Source organism: Gavia stellata, chromosome 6 (assembly GCF_030936135.1).
Source record: "Gavia stellata isolate bGavSte3 chromosome 6, bGavSte3.hap2, whole genome shotgun sequence".
NCBI lineage: Eukaryota > Metazoa > Chordata > Aves > Gaviiformes > Gaviidae > Gavia > Gavia stellata.
Window position 1 is genome coordinate 12,478,965 of NC_082599.1, and position 19,991 is coordinate 12,498,955.

Here is a 19,991-nt window from a genome sequence, read left to right on the forward strand (position 1 = left end):
AAAAAAAGATAGAAGAAGAGAGAAAATTGAAGTGAAATATCAACTCATAACCTTTTTCTATGAATGCCACGCTCCTGTGAAAAGGACTGAACTTTCTTAATGCTTCATTTTTAACAGAAAGCAAGACAAAAAGTTCCTATCAGCATTTAAACTGCTAAGATTTGTCAAACACAAATGGGAAAATAGTGTTTAAATAGCAGTCTCCTTTTGTGCGTAATGATTATGGGAGGGTCTTTTTGCAAAAAGGACCTCAGCAATAATAGATCATCTCTGTACTGAGTGACAGGAATTCTTTACTGCGCCCAGTTATTTCAGGTAGAGCACAAACGTATGCCCATATCTGTCGAGGGCTGGCAAAGGCAAACTCTGTCTGTGGTGTAAATAAACAGTGCCAATGCCGCCTGCCTTTAGATTGCAGCACTTGGTGTGCAGCTCACACCTCCACCTCCCACCCCGCGCTGCCCTGGGCTGGGGCTCCTATCTCCCAGCTCCGGGGGACAGGCAGCACTGTCTGTGCTTTCTCCTCGATGACCTGTGTGCTGGTAAAGCTGGCTGCCCTGCTTGGTGACCCGTGGTGGGACCCTGCTCTTTGCCAAGCCCTGCAAGTGCTGCTTCTCGCCAGCAGCTCCTCGGCCTCCTGTCATCCAATAATCTGTGTCTCTGTGTGTCAGGGATGGAGGTACGTGACAGTGCTGTGGTTTTGTGTTTGTTGGCCCGTGTTAGAAAATTTTAGCTTGCTTGCCCTTGTTTTTTTCCAACTGTATCAACTGGCCTAATAATAATAATAATAATAATAATAATAATAATAATAATAAAAATAAAATATTTCTCCCTGCAAACTTCTCAATAAAAAGGTACAGCAGGCCAGTGGGTGAAAATAAGAAGTCCCAATTGCACCTGAGTCACATACAAAGGCGGGGAGCTGGTAGGTTACCTTAATCTGTGACAGCAAGAAATATTATGTTCAGCTATTATTGTTGCACACCCTGAAATGAAACGCTGGTTGATCCTGGCCACCAGCCAAACACCAACCCAGCCTCTTGTGCACTCCCCTCTCCTGTGGGACTGGGAGAAAAAAGAAGGAAGGCAAGAAGACTCGTGGATTGAGATACTGATAGTTCGCGGTTGCTTGGCAAGACAAATGCCATAAACCCAAACGTCTCCCCCTTCTCCTTCTTTCCCCAAGCTTTTACTGCTGAGAACAATGTCATATGGTATGGAATACCCCCTTCATCAGCTGGGGACAGCTGTCCTGGCTATGTCCCCTCCCAGCCTCTTGCCCACGTCCAGCCTACTTGCTGAGGATGGGGATGGGAGAGAGAGAGAAAGTTTTGACTTTTTGCAAGCACTGTTCAGCAATAGCCAAAACATTGGTGTTATCATCAACTGTGTTTTAGCCACAAATGCAAAACACTATGAGGAAAATTAACTCCATCCATCACATGCCTGGATATGCATGTTCTGAGGTGATGGTTTGTGTTTGACATGATGTTATCCAGACTGTCTTTTCCACAGGTGAACTGGTGTTCTTAATTCACCATATGTGAACCCATCAGGTCTTTAGGGAAGACAGGAGAACTACTGTGGATAGTCAGTATGCAATAAAACTTAGGTCCCCATATTAATACTATGCTACAGTAGCTGGTATACTTATTGTGTACTTCAAGATATTCTGTGGGAATATGGCTTGCTTTACATGGAAGATTTGAATGCAATGTCTTACTTGTTAAACAATTTTTCCTGGAGTCAATCAAACAATTTTTGATAGAACAATGTCTGAATGTGTTTCAACAAAATTAGAATGTGTTAGAGGACTGGCAGATTTCAAATACATTATAACTGGATAACTGTTAAATAATTTACTTTACCCTCTCCATCTTTGGAAACATTTAGTTCAGAATCTGTTATGTTAGTGTTTGAATTATTGTTATATTCAATTATTATATTACATCAGATAACATCACATCAGCTGGTGTCTAGTGTGATAATTTTCTCCTACCGAGGCACATTTTTTCAAGGTTATCTTGATGTCTAGTAATCAAATGTTTTGAAAACGTCTTGTTTTGACAAAAATACGTCGAGATTTTGACTTTACATCACAATTCAGAGCAAAGCATATCTAAATACACTGGACTGCCTGTTTTTCTGACTAGCAATTTATTACTGTGAAACATTCACAGTCAGTCAATAACATCATTTTCTACATTTTTTTCTTTCTCCTACTTTGGAATTTGCCCTGGGTGCTACAGAATAAGTCAATTACAGTGCCCAAATGTAACTCTTCTTGGTTTCCCTGGGAAACTGAAATGGCAGAAAAAATGTCAGAGTTCAGGAAAAGAAAACCAATCTAGCACACTTCTGTTTCGTCTGTAGAGATTTTGTATTATCTTAACAGCAGTTATCACAGAATCACATTTTGCTCTTTACCAGCTTTGTCTGAAAACTGTACAAGCACAGATAAATCTGTTTCTAGTTGAGATGGCATTAAATTCAAACGAAGGTAAAAAAAAATAAATTTTTGTCTGTTATAGTTGCGTACGGTACGAAATGCAACAAGACATTACCAGATTTGTTTTTGTTGATGTCATTAGTAAATTGTTTGCAGAGATCTGTTTTCTGCCAAATTCTATGTTAAAAACACAGGAAATTCATCATTATTTGAGTATTTGAGGTGGAAAACCTGTCTGTGCCATCTTTGAACAGAGTCTGTCAAGATCCTTGCTACCTCTGGAAGTGACAGTGGGGAACAGATCACAAATCTACAACTTTAGTACAGAAAATAATGACACAAATGGCAAATGATTCATCTTGCCATGGTTGGCAGACATTCTTGTGCTGGAAGGAACTAAAATCTTCCTGGAAAATGTACCAAGATAAGGCTGTTTCTAGCTTTGCGTCTTCTGTGAATCACTTCATATCTGTGAATTTCTTTTCTAGGCTCCACAAAAGCAGTAAGATATTGACAAATTGGATGGCTGACAGACTGAAGGAATTCATAAAAGGGAATTCAGAATTAAAAAAGAAGCCTTGAGGGAAACGGTTTGTGAACATAAGCAAAATTATACTTTGTCTTAATGCTGACTAAGAATAAATATGAAATACAAATGTGTAAAATCCCACTAAGGGCATAGGACTCATAAAAAAACCCAGTGCGAGGACACTTTCACCCCTTCCCCAAAGAAGAGACACAGACAGCCCCAACTGCCCAGCAAGGCTAGCAGGGGTCTGGACATGCCCCTTCCCTCAACTAGCACTGCACGCACTCAGCAACCACAATTTTGGAAGCTATGATTCTCTTCCCATATGGTGTGGGGTTTTAAACCGTCCTTCATATGACTGCTTCTTTGGTTAGTTAGCAATGAGGCTGCATTGGCTCCATCATGCTTTTTAAAGCAGGTCTAGGCCTGCTCTAAAGGGTGCAGGGGCTGTACCTCAGCAAGGTAGGAATGAGATGAAATTCTAACAGGGAAAATACACACTGAGTGTAAGAAAACTGAACAGGGACACTGAGCTGGGTACAGTCTCCCCTCGAAAAGTGGTTAAAGCAACCATTCGTGGCTCCTGTAACTCAACTTCTCATAAAAGGCATATTTAAACATTCTTCCTTGTGGTCCTCCTGCTTGGAAAGGGATCCTCTAAATAAGTCACAGCACTTTGTCTAAATCTGATGAATGCCACAGTCAAGAAATCTGACTATGACACGGCAGCTGCTATGCTCTGTCTAGTGTGCATCTTTCTCATCCCAAAGTCAATCGCACTCTCCCTTTTACTTTTCTTGGTACTGAACATGTCTCCCGTGGTCTACAGGACTTTATATACCATATTTTGTGTTTGTACAGCACTGTGTCTGTTCAGCACTTAAAAAACGGAAGACTCATCCATTATTCCACATCCTAACATAGTATAATAAATAACTAACCAAAACAGATTAAGCAAAATAATAACAAATTTAGCTGAGGAACAGTTCAGTTTCAACCAGAGGTCTAAAAGACTTTTAGGTCAACTTTACTTCTAATCTCAGGAGAGGACTGATCACTCTTTTCACATCAGAGAGGAGGGGAATAAGCTACTCTGCACAGAACTCTTAGCTGTATTTAGGTTCTGTGGTTGGAGAAGATCCAGCAGATAATCCTGTCTCCATCCTGCTGCCTTGCAATATTCACAAATGTCCCTATTGAATCTAGCTAATGTAACTGTTGAAAGGAAGGAGTAAGACAAGCCTGGATGATTTATATATGCCTTTCTCCTCTGAGCTTATCCTCTCATTTCTAAACTCAATCCACTGCTCCATGTGTCTGAGTGAGAATGAAGTTTATGGCAGCACCTCCACTGCTGACATGCTCATAAATACCGAGGTGCCCCAACTGAGGTATGCTCACAAAGAAAGAAAAATCGTCTGTGTAACAGTTTCATCAAAGGGCTAAAGATTTCTGTATAGTATGTGTCCATCAGTTAAGTCTTAACAGGGGTGAATATAAAATTTTGGCTCTGCTGATAAGTACAAGTATTTCCCATGGTCAGAGCAGAGCAGGATTAAAGCTATGCATGCTCTGGGTTTTGTTTCTTTTGACTGGAAAGAAAATGGGCTGAGATTTGCTTTTATTGTCAGTCTAAACCAAGGTTTATGGTAGCCTTGTACAACAAGAACTCAGTATTTCCAGATCTAAACAAGCAATTAATAAATAATACAACTATTTATTGATAACTAAAACTACCCCGCCTATTAAGAAATGCAAAATCAGGCAGGTCTGTATTTTGTCCTGTAAACAAAGCAATGTAGGGACATATTTATGAATAAATCTTTACCTCTGTTGCCAATATTTTTTTGTGTGAACTTACTTGAGGTGTAAATATTTAATGCTCCTTTTCTCTGCATTACTATTTATTTTTCTGTGTGGGGAGTAAAGGCATCCTTCAATACTGTGGACATGGTAAATAATGTATTACTTAGTCGTGAAAAATGCCAGAGGAAAATAAATGAGAGGATCTCTTACCTTTGGTCATCACAATGCCTGCAAGAGTTTTGTGGCGTGCATGCATGGAAGTGAAATTGTCTGTCAGCTCCTGGAACTTCTGTGCAACCATTTGGTATACGGAGTCAGCAAAATCCTGAAAGACACAGTCAGAAAGAATTTTTTCACTTTCTTTGATGGAGGCACCTGGGCGTTTCTGCACATTAGTCACCTGCTGTCAACTGCTGAGAGGATCCTTTTAGAATTAGACACCACCTACCCGAGCAAAGATAAAAGGAGTATCTCTCTGTAGACTACCCACATCACCCTCAGAAATAGCCAAATTAACTGAATTAAAGCTAGAGACCCCTATTGACTAGGATTAGTGGTAAAGGGAGAAGATTTCAAGGCTGACTTTTTTCCAGCCTCCTAGACGTTGGTCCAGGATCCGTTCACAGGAAATTTTTTGGTCCTTAAAGCATTTTATTGTAGTGAGTTGAAGAGGTGGACATGTGTCCCACCAAACCACTTATTTCCGTGAGCCCACTGAAAATTTCCATTAGCCCACTGAAGCCTGAGAGCTAAGCTGAGGCCTGGGTTATAGGTGAGGACCACTTATTTCTGCATTCAAGGTGAGTTTTTAATGACTCACAGCTACTGAGGTAAAACGATCAGCTCAGAAATCTGGGCTATGTTTAATGCTGTCAGAGGAATACCATGGTCTGCCTTGCTTCCACCTAGACAGCCATTGGGAGGAAGGGAAAGGGAACCTCTGTTTGCACATCCTACCAAAGATGTTGCTTGCATGAGTTCACTGGTGTGCAGTAGTGCTGAGGGACCGGTCTGCCAGGTCTCCTCCTGAGCATGGCAGCTTTGGTGAAGGGTCGAATTTTCCCATGGACTGAGCTCTAGAGACTGTGTGGTCTGAACCCTCAGGTCTGAGTGAGTCCAGTCACCAGGGAAAGCCTTGGGAAGCCGCTCACTGAAGCCAAGCAGGGTAAAAGGTCTAAAAATTGAATTCTGCAGACTGCATATGGATGAATATGAACCTAAACCAGCTGTGGTGCTCCTGAGAACACCACTGCTTGGACCGTTTCCCTGCTGCAACATTTAGTATCTTTTCATTTACTTTTAATCTCTGCACTTTGTTTGGCACAGAGCCTTTCAAGCATACATTAAAGATAAGTCAGAAGAACGGTGTTTGTGAGCCTGAGTTTTTCTTTTAAAGTGCTTTGCATGTCTGAACATAAAAAAGTGCGATCCAAAGGATTTTCTTTTTTTTTTTTTTTTTTTTTTGAGCCATATGATTTCTTGTGGGAAACCAAGCTGTACCTACAAATCCTTCCAGGAGCAGTTCCTGGCGGCTGGAGCTTACTATGGGGTGCTGACAGGAAACCTCCCAGCATCCTGTAATCTGGTTAGCCCTGAGTGATTGTGCCTTTGTTAGGAAAAGTGGCTCAGCCAAACAACAATTGCAGTTTTTCTCCTGGTGTTGGGCTAAGCTACCTGGGGGGAGGTCCTGGTAAAACGGGCCCCCTTGAATTCACCTGGTTTCTTTAAGTGGGTTCATGGCACACCTGGAGGAGAGGCTGAGTCTGATATTCAGCCTCCCTCACCCTGAAAGATCCACAGCTGTGCAGAAGCAAGGAAATGTATTTAAGAAGATCATATCCATTCTTCTTCTCCCAAAACTGTTAACAGTGATGAAAACATGTTGGTAAAAACACAGTATTTTAAATTGGGAGAACACACAGCTATTTTTCAGAGGAAAGCAGATTCCGATTCACAACTTTTATCAGTAATACTACTGCCACTGAGAGCCTCTGCAGGCTGTACACCATATGTTTCTACAGTTTGTTGCAGAAAGTCAGATTAATTTTTAAACATTATTATAGCAAATATAAAAAATCTAATTAAACAAAACATACCAACAATTAGGCAATCCTCTTTTCATAAAACCGAGAATATTTTTTCCATGGACAATTTTTGCAAGTGATTGCAATTTGCTCAAATACATAGAGGACAGGATTTCTTTGACACAATAATTTTTCTTTGTTTTGCTAAATGCAGCTTTCCAAGGTATCGCTCTGGGAACAAACCATTTGCTCAAAAAGACAGTTTAATATAACATGGAATAGAATCTGCTGGCTTGTTGCAAAAGAAGGAAAAAGGCATATAAACCCTTTCTGGGAGATGCATGCAAATTCTACACTAGAATTAGATGAAAACTAAGAAAAATTATCAAGAACAGTTTGACAGTTCCTAAATGGAATTTCACTTTGACTGCATTTATACCTCTTCTAATCTAATTGTCCACAACCACCATGTGAGCGAAGTATTGCTCATACAGTGCTTCTGAAGGATGAATTTTGGGTCAATTCTCATTTGTCAAGCATCAAGGCACCCTTGTGATATAAATGCAATTATAGTTGCTTTACAGATGAATGAGTGAAGGCACTAAAAGGGTGAGGGACTGGTCCAGGGGAATAGCACAGAGCCGGGCACAGCCAGGTGTTCTGATTTCCTGATGCTCTGGTTAAGTGCTCAGTGCTGGAACACTGCCTGTCTTTCATAATATGAAAGTTTGTTTCTAAACTTGTTTTCCCTACTGAAGAGTGACTTCATCCATAACAGAAAACTGAAGTGTATTTGCAGGACTGATATAACTGGGTCCCATATGGTGGACTGAAAATCTGATCAGCTTTATTTAGACTAGAAAGAAAGAAAAAAAAAAAAAGAGTATCTCAATAAAACGATCTGCACCATCATTTAAAAAAAGAATCAAATCAAAAATTTAATCTCCTGCAGTATTGCAGTCCAATCCATGCCTGCATTTCTAGTGTACCCTCCAAATCTGCATCCCAGGGCATTTTGTGCTCATTAAGAGTTAATTAGCTTAGAGGCACATACAATTCCTAAAAGAATCATTTTAAAAATGCTAAATAGAACAAATAACTTTTAACTTTGGATTTAGAAATCCCCACAGTCAGGGCTTTCTTTACTTCATTTGGCAGTAGGTTCCAAAGCCAGAGAGCAAAGAGACTCACTAAAGGTAAAATAACGACATGACTTCAGATAACATTTAGGGACTACAAGGAATTCGGCATTTGCTGATCTCGAGGAGTGACCTGGGACATTAAAGAACAGCAAATCCCTTAAATGTGAAGGCTCTTAGCTAAAATAAGTCAAGCGAATATTTTTTGACTTGAATCCATTGCCTAAAAGGATGCCAGTGAAATTAATAGAGGCAAAGTAGTGACATACATGAATACATGTAGGATGCAGGAAAAACAACCAGAAACATAGCATCTAATTTGAGAGGTCATTTATAGACTATCATATTGCCCCAAGTTTTCAAATGGATATTCCAAAGTATGATGGAAAGGAGGAAAAGGAACAGTCTATTTTTGCACATGGAGAAAAATAAGAAGTCAATAGATGCATGGCTCAGCCCTGTAAGAGATTTGATACTCAGAGGACTGATGCATGTAATGCAGCATAATTGCAGGGACTTGAATAATCCATCCCTGAAAGTTGGCCCAGTGGCAGAGCTGGGTATGAGATTAGTTTCCTGACCTATATCCATAAGTTACAAGAGGTGTAGAGTGCTGCCTTCCCCTCTAACACACACCAGAGCAGCTATTTGGCCTGATCCATTCATGTGCACTGAAATCAGTGACAGCATTTCTGCCTATATAAAGTCTTTAGACCGGATTTCAGTGTTTTTACAAAGACAAAACTGGTTACAAATATATCTAATGCATACAGGACAGATATGATGGAGATAAGAGTTGGTGCATTTACCCCTGCTCAGCTTGGAACCGTAGATTTCATTCCAGAGATTTTCTTGCTATATTATTAAACAATAATCCTAGGCTACTAAAAGATACCTACCCAGATGATCATTCCTGATGGGATATAAACCAGAGAAATCCAACTACTAATGGCCATTGTAAGCCTGGTTGAACTTTTGGGATACAAGCTCGACTACGTTATCTGCTGTCAGAACTAACTTAAAAACCATAGACAAAAGGAACCATTATTTTGTTATTCTCTATTATCAAAAAAATTAATATCAGAGAAAAGTTGTGTTTGGTGATACCACAGTTCCTACTACCAGATATGAGTGAAAATAGAAGTCTCCATCTGGAGTAAGTAAAAGAGCCAAATACATCTTGGCAGCTTCTGAACAAATATCAGGTTGGTAGTAGAAAAAGGGAAACTTTCAGATGGGGGAAAAAGAAGAGTAGAAACTTCCCTTGTGAAAGAGAAATTCAGTGCAATTAATAGAGGTGCATGCAATTGCACTGATCATGTAATGGTGGAGAAACTGCAGCTTGGGGCAGGGCACACAGGGCAGAAGAAAAGAAAAAGATACGGACAGTCAGGACTCTGAAAATTTTTACCAAGGCACACGGAAGAATAAATGCTCAAATGTTGCTTGAGTGCTGGACCTAGGAGGGGCTTATGCTTAGGGGTTTAATCCCCTTGGAAAACTGGGGTCTGATACAAAACGCCACTGAAGCCAGTGGAAGTATGCCTGACTCTAAGATGTTCCAGATAAAGCTTAAGTGGCAAGGATGGGAGTTCAAGCATGCCCATGCCCTGGCCAGGCAGGGTGAGCTTGGCCATGCCAGCTTTGGGTGTGTGTTGGGAGGAAAAAACATGCCTCTGGGGAAGAACTGACCTTCCAGGTGCTGAGTTTCTTTCAAATCCCCTGCATCGGTTTGCCTGCTCTCAAAATGTTGGCTTTCATAGGTCCTCACTTAGACTGTTCTGTACAAACAGTATTTGTCTCAGAGACAATTTCTTTGAGATCAAAACTTTGTTCAATCTAGCTAATACAGTGAGTGATATGAGTAAGACAAACAAGACTGCTAGACCCACACCAAGGGGCAAATCTGCTCTTGGTTCTACTCAAACCATGAAGATTGCCTAAATGCCTACTGTCATTGGTGGAAGCAACAGTTACTTGTTCAGGTGCTTGGTAGAGGAAAGAAAACAGATAATGCTAAACTTTTCACTGTGAAAAAAGACTATGAGATCCTGCAGTGCTTAATGAGCTATATTTTAACGTATACAAGGAGGCTGGAAAAATGAAAAATAGATGTCATTACTATTAAAACCGCACTGTGTTGTCTGAAGTATTCATCTGTCCTTGATTACCATGTCAAATTACTTGTGTTATTCACAAAGGAAAATCAAACTTTAGATCATACCATTACAGAACCAAAAACTTTTAGTCATTTCTCAGCACTAATATTTCAAATGGTATAAATAATTAAATGTGTTCAAGTTTGCAATGGGAGTCTTCAGGGTAAAACTGACATTCAACAGGAGTAGTAAGGATATTAAAATCAATAGATTATAAAGGAGAAAGCCTTTAGTAAACATTTTCTATTGAAATCCTGTCTTAGGGTTTATAGGGTTGAAATATCAAAAAGGTTAGATTTGCATATGGATGGGAAGAAATATTCTGCTATACAGATATCACCAAGGGCTCTGTTTCTCCTGTCTCCCCAGTACTTTATTTCCAGAAAATCACTGACATTTTGGGGGGTAAATGTTGAACACGATGAATGGGGCTCAGGTGGAATTAAGTTCACAACTCTCTTCACAGATAAAAGGAGATGCATACCTAGTTCTTTTTACTGGCCGAGGGGGAAAGACGCATCGCTGACAGCGGGAGGTTGTACGTTTTCCTACGGAGAACTCTCACTGTCTAAACAGGAGGGAAGGAAAACATGGCACAGAGAATATCAATCCTGAAGCACTGCTCCTGGTCAGGGTGTGTAGCAAATTGCTACACAGCACACTTTTTCCCAGGTTTGTAAATAAGTTTGCTGTAGCTAGTTGGAGATTCATCGCTAAGTGATTGTACCCTCGAGCCAATGAATTAGTCAGGCTCTTCCCAGGTACTACATCATCTTCAAGATGCAGCCTTGAGAAGAGAAATAGCCAAGGGTCGTGGGCTGCCCTCCACCATCAGTCTTCCAGCATCAATTTAACGCCAGGAGCTCCCCCAGCACGGTGGAAAGGGCTGAATGAGGACCTAGAGGAACGGACAGGTAGGGGTGACCTGTGGAAGGAAGGAAGCCAGTGGGTCACAGGCAGTGGGTTTCAGGCTGGGTTCATTCCTTGCCCTGCTTCCTGGCAGCCTTGGTGCAAACCACTTGCTTTGCCATGTGTCCCACTTCTCCAGAGGTAAAAGGGGATGATGTTTACCCACCTCTCAAGGGAACTGTGAGGCAAATGGCACTGACGGTGGTGAGACTCTCCAAGCAGGGTCATGCAAGGACTTCTGCAGCCAGAGCAGAGGCTGCAGTCCACAGCCCCTCATAACTCAGCCTTTCTTCAGCATGCACAGGCATTTACAGGGTATTACTCAAAGAACAAGGTACTGCCAGGGAATTCATTGTGGTTCTTTCCTTGAGATGTGCAGTAATTATTTCTCTCTGATCATAACTCCTACAGTATTGATCATTATGTCTGGTTTTGGCTTATCCCTCAGGGCCAGCCTATATGGGCTTTGTTTTATCTTAGATAAACATGGTTTTATTTTGTCGGGCTATATGTTTTCATTTCAGCTGATCGCACTCGTATATCCTGTGTACATCCTTATTCAGAGAAGTCTTCTCGTTCCTGCTTCTCAGAGCAGACTGGGCACATGCTGCACAGGCAGCAGCTGGGTACATGTTGCCACACTGAGCTTCTAATGAAAACTCCAATAACGTGCTTCTGACACTGAATATCCTCACGGTTTTCTAATCAAGATTGATGGGGAAGATCAACTGCTCCTATTGATTCAGTCAAAAGGATTACTTTCACCAACCCCCCCCCCCCCATCTGTTCATAGTCCTATTACAAATGTTTTAGCTACATATGATTCTGAGCTCAATGAATTCCTTATTTCTGTAATCATCAAATGGCCCGAATTTACTCGGCATTCAGGAAGGCTCCTCGGTGGCTCTGCTGACCTTGGCTGACTTGGCCAACTCATCCGGACTGTGCATTGGGCTCCTGGGCTCAGAGTGATTATTTGCTGACTCCTTCCCTTTCCTCCCCTCACCCCAGCTGGAGGCTGATTGCTCTGTAATTTCCCAGGACCCACAAAACATATTTGCCTCCACAACATGGGTTATATCATCAGTGATCATTTACTAAATATCAGCTCTGTGCTGGCTGCCATATGAGGCAGAGTTTGAAGATTGTCCCTGTGTGGCAGATGAAAGAATGACAAAATGCCCCGAAATATTCCAGAATGGGATGGATTCCTTCTTTCACCCATTTGTGTTTCGGGTTTCCCAGTAAACCTATGGCTTTATGAAAATGATAGCCACCCCCTGCCCTGGGACTTTGGAGGACACAGCATGCACGGAGAAATGAAGATGAGACAAAGGTAAAATGGGAGGGTTAGTTAAGATCTGTTGTTCGTGAATCTCAGCACCTTTATGCCTGGGAGGCTTCCCAATGACTTCTTTGGGTGTTAGGTTCAACCCTGTTCTAATGATGTGAGGTCTGCTAAAAACAATTTTATCAGATTTTGATGAATTGTTCGTATATCCAGCATATGCTCCAGCAATGATTAAAGATCACAGTAGGCTTCTCACTTTTGATGTTTCTTGAGTGGCTAAATGAAAGCTAAACGTCCTTCTCTGTGTCTGAAACTTTTTTACTAATGAACACAGAAGTCTCCCAGTAAACTTTGTTTTAAATCTCTTCAGTGAGATTTTCAGTCATGAATGGCAAAGAAGTACTGTGCCACTGTTCATAGAATTTTTTCTTAAAATATTGGCATTTTTCACACAAATATCAAGTCTGAAATGGAGGGGGAAACCAAGTTTTATTGGGGCATTTGGAGAGGGATGGACAAATTTAGAAACTGATAGCTATGATGTGAGTTCTGCTACAATGGAAAAGCTTCTGAATTTGCACATGGGTACTACTGTGTGATCCCGTAAATGAGATTAATCAATGTTAAATATCTCAAAAGAAAATTGTAGCAATAGTAGGAAGTACAAAGATCAAACAGGAATTTAGTCTAAGAGCTCAGTGAAAAAAATTGGTCTGTTTTCTCAATATATCCCTTGACTACAGGGAATCAATCAAACTTAACATAATGTATCTTTTTATTTGTTTCAGAAACCCCTGGAGTGACTGAAAGAAAATAGAACACATAAAATAAGCATACTATTGAAATAGGAAATGCTGTCAAATCCAAATGCCCCAGCTCCTCCAAAAAGTACGGTTTTCTATTTAGTAGGAAAACATTTTGTATGTAGGTTTAATTAGAATCTTTAAATTCGCATTAGTGTGTTAATGTTAGGTTGCTAACAGATGAGCCCCTCTATTTGAGGTTGATTCATTGCTGTCTGCATTCATCTTGCTCTAAAAAGATGCTACCAATAAGTACCATTTCAATGAATTTAGAGGAAACAAGCTTCTCCACCGACATGAACAGTTGTTCCCTAAAGGAGGCCATGCTAAGATTCCAGCTTTGCTTCTTCTGAGTACAGCTCTGCATTATCGCTCCAGTAATGAAGAATGTCCATACCAATTCTGCAGAATCATTCTTGAAGTCAATACTGCACCTGCTAACAAACGCCAGAAAGGAGAGGTTGTTTGTTTGCCTTCTTTCTTTTCTTTTACTGATCCTCACCAAAATGCCTTCTTCCTACAGAGGCACACATAAGGTTGGCTGCAAGTGCTGAATAATTCAAAACAATGAAGTAGTGTTCGCTTTGCAGCCTTGTGCCTGCTTTAGGACAAGCCTCAGGTGTCAAGCTGTTGTACACTACAGATATTAAATTAGCACGAATGGGTTTTCTTTAACTAGATAAAAGCTCTATAAAGCCACCAGTGCCTAGGAATGGCTAATGCTGTAAAAAGGCTTTTATGCTCTCTATAAAAAAACAGATTTGAGATTCATATTATGAGCCATCTCACTTTAAGAAAATCAATGCTTTATCTGAGAAATGTCCTTTCAGTTTTCTGTTTCCTTGCTTTATCCTTCTTAGGTGCATTAAAACAAATATCCTTTGGAAACTAACAGTGGCAAACCCCTCGTCACATACAATACTCTTGGCTGTTCGAGGTCCGCTCTCTTCCCGAAGCCTAACCAGTTAGCAGTTCTTGGGTAAACGTTCAAAGCAGGGAGAGAACAGTGCTTGCTCAAATCCCTTGAGCATTACTTTGAAAATCTACGCCTGTGTGTTTATGGTTCTCATTAAGGAGCTGTGCTATTAAGAGCGTTCCCCATCACACATATGCTTTGTTAGATAAAGCAGGGTGCAGGCAGTGTCCAAAACAAATTTAATCTATTCTGAACTGCTGATCCCAGCAAGGCACTGCACGATTCAACTTTCTGAATCACTGCAGAGCAAGGCATATAATACACTGCGTGGCAATTACCATACAGACATTGGAATTTTTCCTTTCTTGTTGTTAAAGATCTTGCTGTCATTTGCTGTAATGATTCTCGAAATCCAGCTGTAACCTTCCTAACAACCTTTCCCTTGGCTGGGAGGGGTGGTAAGGCAATCTACATTTCATGTTACCTCACCATTCTCTGGGCTTCTCCTCAAATTTGTAATTAGCAGGGACAGTTCTCATCATCTACGGTGGCTTTGTGCCAAGAGAGGCAGAGCCGTGGTTTCTGCTGAATCCCGATTGCCACTCAGGCACCCAACAGAGACATTTGGGACTGGTGTGTGCCTGGGGCCAGGGCTAAAACCAGTCCCTTCCTGACTTACTGTCCCTTACTGGACAAATACAAGTAATTAACACAACATTGCTGAAATTAAGAAAGACTCTTACTGTTTCATATCTGCTGAGAACCTGTATCTGAAGCTAAAATTTCAGCATTACTTTTAGCCCATGCTTTAAAAAACAAGTATCGTTTCCCCATCATTCTCCCCTCCATCTCCAGTCAAGATTACTCCTAACCAGTTGTCTACACCTAGAACCTGGGAATGGCCTTTTTAAACCCTGTGACAACACTCTTGGGCAAAAACCATTGCCTCAGCAGACTTGTCTTTAAGCAAGAGTGCAGGGAAGGACTGAGCATGAGGCCAGGAGACTGTGGAATGGCACTGCATGGGCTGTCCTCCATAAGATGACCTTCCCTTGGGACCATCCCTGTGAGAGGGGTGGAAAGGATCTGCCCGCAGATAAAAGCGCGATGTTACAGCTTTCACTTACAGCTCAGATTTCTAATGGCAATTAAAATCTTTAAGAAAACTTCCTCATCATGGGAAAGTTGCTTTAAGTGGTTATTCACTGTGGGCAATAAAAGAAGAGCTTCTTGGGAAGAAAAAAGACAGAGAATAAATGGATAAACCCAGTAATTAAATTAAAAACTATTGTTTCTATACATTTAAATACTTACACAAAAATCTCAAAGCAGTTTACCTACAAATTAACCAAACCCTATAAGATTCATGTCAGATAGGTAAATATATTTATTCCTATATAATTGATGATTAAATTGAGAGACAATCAGCTTTAATATTTTGCTCAGGTAAGTCAGTGTGAAAGACAAGAAGTAGAATGTGCAATTCTCCCTTTACAGAAAAAAAAAAAAAAAAGGCATAATACAAATATGAATACGTTTCTTTTATCAGCACACCATACTTCTGGAAGGTTACCTCAAAGGATCTCTGAGGTATCTGGCATTACATGTCTAGGTTCCTGTGTACAACCATGGGGTAAGAAAGAATATTCCAAAATTCAGACAGCAATTCCAGAGAGAAAAGAGGAATAACCAGCTTCATACCCAGCTCTCAGAATTTATAAAACTGTGTCACCAATCTGTGTTTTTAAGGTAATAGCTGGATGTTAGCTCACTTGCTAAGATGCACATAACCTAAAGGGTACTCCAATAAATTACTTTCAGCATGTTTCTCTCTCCTGCTCTGCTCACAGAGGAGCAGAGGAGGAGCTGGCACACAAGCCTTGCGCTACCCTTTTCAGTCTATGAAACTGTTCTACCAAAACGCTGGGGGGGGGGGTGGTGGTGTAGCACACAAGGGCTACACAAAATGCTTGGACTCGAGAGCTGACTAATATGGACAGCAAGGTAAAACATGCTGCTTGGAGCCCCTGAAAACGATAAAAGCAAAAAAGTGAAGGATTTCAAGGCTGTCTGCCATTGCGCCTTTGTCTTCTTGTCTTTCTTCAACCCTTCTCCTGTGACTATGTGTTTAACCATTTCCCCCACCTCTTCTGTCAAGTGAATCTGTGCTAAGCCTCACAGAAGCATTGTCTAGGTGGTCTGGAAACCCAGACAAACTATTATACAAATCCAAGTCTGTCCAGTTTCTGATAACACCAAAACTAATTTATTTTTTGTTTATACTCCACTACCTTTGACAAAGCTTCCTCTAGAGATTTATATCTCCACCCTTACTGCCTTCCAACTGTTTGTCAATTTTTTTGTTTTGCAACCGACAAAAGAAAAAAAAATCTGATCTCAACCTTGGAAGAGGTACTGAGTGTAGAAGTTTTTTTTTTTTTCAGATGTGATAAAATCTTGCCTAAAACCATGTCCAACCTTTTCAGTAGAAAGTCCAGATGGCTTTGCAGCCTGTACAACAGACTTTATTCACTGATGCTTCTCTAAGTGTCAGCAGGGTGTTGTCTTCCAGAACTAGTAAATGCGCAATGAAAGGCAGCTCGGAGGGGAGAAATAAACACAAACAAAAAAACCCCTCGCTTAAATCCCCCTGCCTCCCCCCAAAAATCAAATTAATCTGAGAATTTCTACATGCATCTGACTGAAAATTCCCCCCGGGTGGAGAAAGGCTTTGCAAACAACTGGAGGTGTAACGGATGGGGTAGCAGTTCAGGCAGCTCCAGGCTAAGCAGTGATTTATGCACTCACTGCCGACTCTTGGTTGCCCTTGCCTGCATTGCAAATATTTCAACTACAGGATCAAGACCCTTCCCAAGTCTCTCTATAGGCTTCAAACTGCAGCATCTCATAGTGTTTTTTTCACTATGGTCAAATTAGCACAAAGAAGCATTTATGAGTCTGACAGGCAGGAAGGGAAGGGGGTGGGTGAAGGCTCAGGAATTTGGGCTGCGTTTCTGCCCCTGTGCCTGGATCCCCTGCAGACTGATGCCAGACATTGCGTCAGCCCCTGCCTCAGTTTCCAGTCTGTAAAATGGGAACATTTTGGTGAAGCTATGCATGTGACTTCTTTGATACAGGTCGGGGTCAAAGTACTGTTTTACTTCAATTTATGGCCAAGCTTACCATGAGATTATCACTGTCCTGCCCATTCCTCCACTCTGCATAGTGCCTAGCTTTAGACCTAGGCAATGTGGGAGTACAAGTGATAAACCAGCCCTGCTACGGCCAGCACTGGCCCTGCGGCTGTGCTGAGCCCTGATAGCAGCTGGATCCTGCACTCAGCCATGTGAGCACAGAGGGTGTCTGCCTGGTCTACACCAGGAGAAAAACTCCCTGCTCTTGGTACCACTTCCAAGTCCACCAAGGAAATCTAGAAGGGTAAAAATCTCCAGCCATTACGAAACTCATGCAGCTATCGTCATTTTAACAACCATCAATGTGTTACTGGTGTCAGCGATTAATACTGCAGTCACCTCGTTAGTATTCCTGATTCTGTTATAATAGTGTAGCCTTGCGGTTGGCAGCACTCTTGTTCCATGCCTGTACAGAGTTTATCCCAACACGGGTGTGCTCCAGGACCAGAGCGCCTTGGTATGACTGCAAGGCAAATAATAAGTCATAGCAACAGTGGGGAAATTCTCAGAAGAGAGGGGAAAAAAAAGAAAAGGAAAAAAAAAAAAGAAAAGGAAAAAAAGATAAGAAAAAAAAAAGAAACCTGGTGCACACAAAGCCCTTCCAGCACGTCTCCGGTTTTGTTTCTTGTTGACACACTACTCTCGTTTTGAGCTGACAGCTGTGGTCCAGCCTTTGTCAGGTAATTAATCTGGGTAGTTCATTTTCACAGGTGAGTAGCAGGTTGGCACAGTCTTCTCTAGCAGTGGTTTGTGGGATTGTTTTTTTTTCTTTTCAGAGCAGCATGGGTATGAAAGCGTGCATGTGTGTGTGTGAACACGGGCACACAATACACCCTCGGACCTGGCCAGCCATTTGTTCCTTCCTCACTGCAGAGTTATACACTACAGGTGTAACTCCTGTGCTTTACAGGGTGAATGGAAGGAAACCTCAGACAGGAATTTAAAAGCATCAGACTTGCTCTCATTGATTACAACTGACAAAACATTAAACCCCCCGAGTTCCCTTGCCAAGGTTGAGCACCGCTGGTCTGACTCACACAACTTCTGTGTCTATTTAGAAATGAAACTGATTAAAAAAAGCAAAAAAGGTGGGGAGAGAGAGAGAAAGAAAAGCCATCATATATTTTGGCAGAGAAATGGCGGGTGATCTACTGCATTTTAACTTCTGGTTAGTCATGGAGCAATGCAGTAATAATAATAATATTTTGCCCATACAGCGGTGACAGCTAAAATGAGCACATTTTCTTTTTCGTGATGCAGACAGTGCTCTGCAAGGTCACCGAGCTGGGAAACGTGATTCTATGGTTCTTGTGTCAAAGTGCCAAAATATCCTTTCACCGAAGCTGTACGCCTTCAAGCCATCCCTGAGCTCCACAGAGCCACTTTCTTCTGTTTGATGGTTTCTTGCCACTTCCACATTGTGCCCCAAGATATCTATTTTGACAAATGGCTGGGTAATACATGGCTGGGCCACACAATTGTACCTCAGAGTCTCTCTCCTTCATAGCCAACACAGGTTTTCTTTATTTCTTCTTCCTTATAGTCCTTCTTCCTTATATTTCTTCTTCCTTCTTCTTATAATCCAGTATGTTCTTAAAAAACTCATATGCATATTAGTCTGTTTTATCTGTGTCCTGGGGTACCCCACTCCTCTGTTTCCATGTGCAATCAAGAGATGGTTCAATTCAGTTTGTGCTGTGAAAGGATGCAATGTTTTGTCACACATTTTTGTCTCTTTGACTAATACTACCAAAACGTACTTTGAGCCAAACAGTATGGTGAGCTGTAACATCTCTCTGTCAAGGATAACAAGCTTTAGTCCCTAGGGGTAGGGTGCCCTGATGGAAAGCAGTGCAGTGGTCCCTAGGCAGTGGGCTATGCCAGGAGGGCTGTGTTAGGAGAGGTGGATTGAGGAAACTGAGCACTCTTCACCTTTTCTTGAATGTTTGGGGTTGTTATTTCTAGGTGAACATTTCAGTAGCTACCCTCATTTCCAGTGGTCAGCCCACAGAGTCATGCCAGATGCCTGAGTGATGGCCATATTCTGGCCATCTCTTCCCATAAGAGACTATTTCTCTCCCCTGACAACACGGGCAGCCCAGATCTACTGGCTCTCAGCAGCAGATTAAATCAGTTGTCTATCTCTTCAGTCTCAGTGCTGTAGTAATAGTGAATAGGTAATAGTAGTAAGTGATCAGAATAAAGTGATTTCCTTACACTGGAAAATGGAATAAAATCCCCTCTCCTAAATCCCATTTAGCTCTACATTCATTACATTGCCATGCTTTTGTAGTGAAATGTTCAGACCGTATTGAAATGTCCTAGATATTAATTTTCACTGCCAATAACAGGAGTCCTGTGCACTTAACATTGTCCTTGGAACACAGTAAAAATACATTTCAGCAGCTAATGAAATTATCACAGACCCTGCGACCTGGAAAACAAACAGAGTAAGAAAGTCTTACCCTTGCTGGCTAAAATGATGTGGCATGGCTGTATTTTGTCATGTACTTTGTGTGTATATATATATGCATATGTCATGCAAAATTGTAGATTGCCATTTTATATATATTAAGGTGGTTAAGGAGGCTTTTTTTAGCTGACATTTCCAACACATCTCAACAACTGTTTTGCTAGAACCTATTCCATGTGTTACGTATTTTATGGTTTCTTTAGCACATACAGGATTTAACTGTCAGAAGACTAACACTCACCGACTTCTAACGGGGAGGTAGTAGTGTTACCCTTTTTTTCCTCTATCCCAACTTTAAC

General features: G+C 41.3%; 1 protein-coding gene across 1 annotated transcript in view; it reads right to left on the bottom strand.

Moving 5' to 3' along the window:
* The window catches only part of ADARB2 (adenosine deaminase RNA specific B2 (inactive)), a 113,045-nt gene that overhangs the window by 56,094 nt on the left and 36,960 nt on the right, over positions 1 to 19,991 (bottom strand). The window contains exon 4 of the mRNA XM_059818793.1: positions 4,995 to 5,109. Coding sequence (XP_059674776.1) covers positions 4,995 to 5,109 — 115 coding nt within the window. The remainder of the gene's footprint in view (positions 1 to 4,994; positions 5,110 to 19,991) is intronic.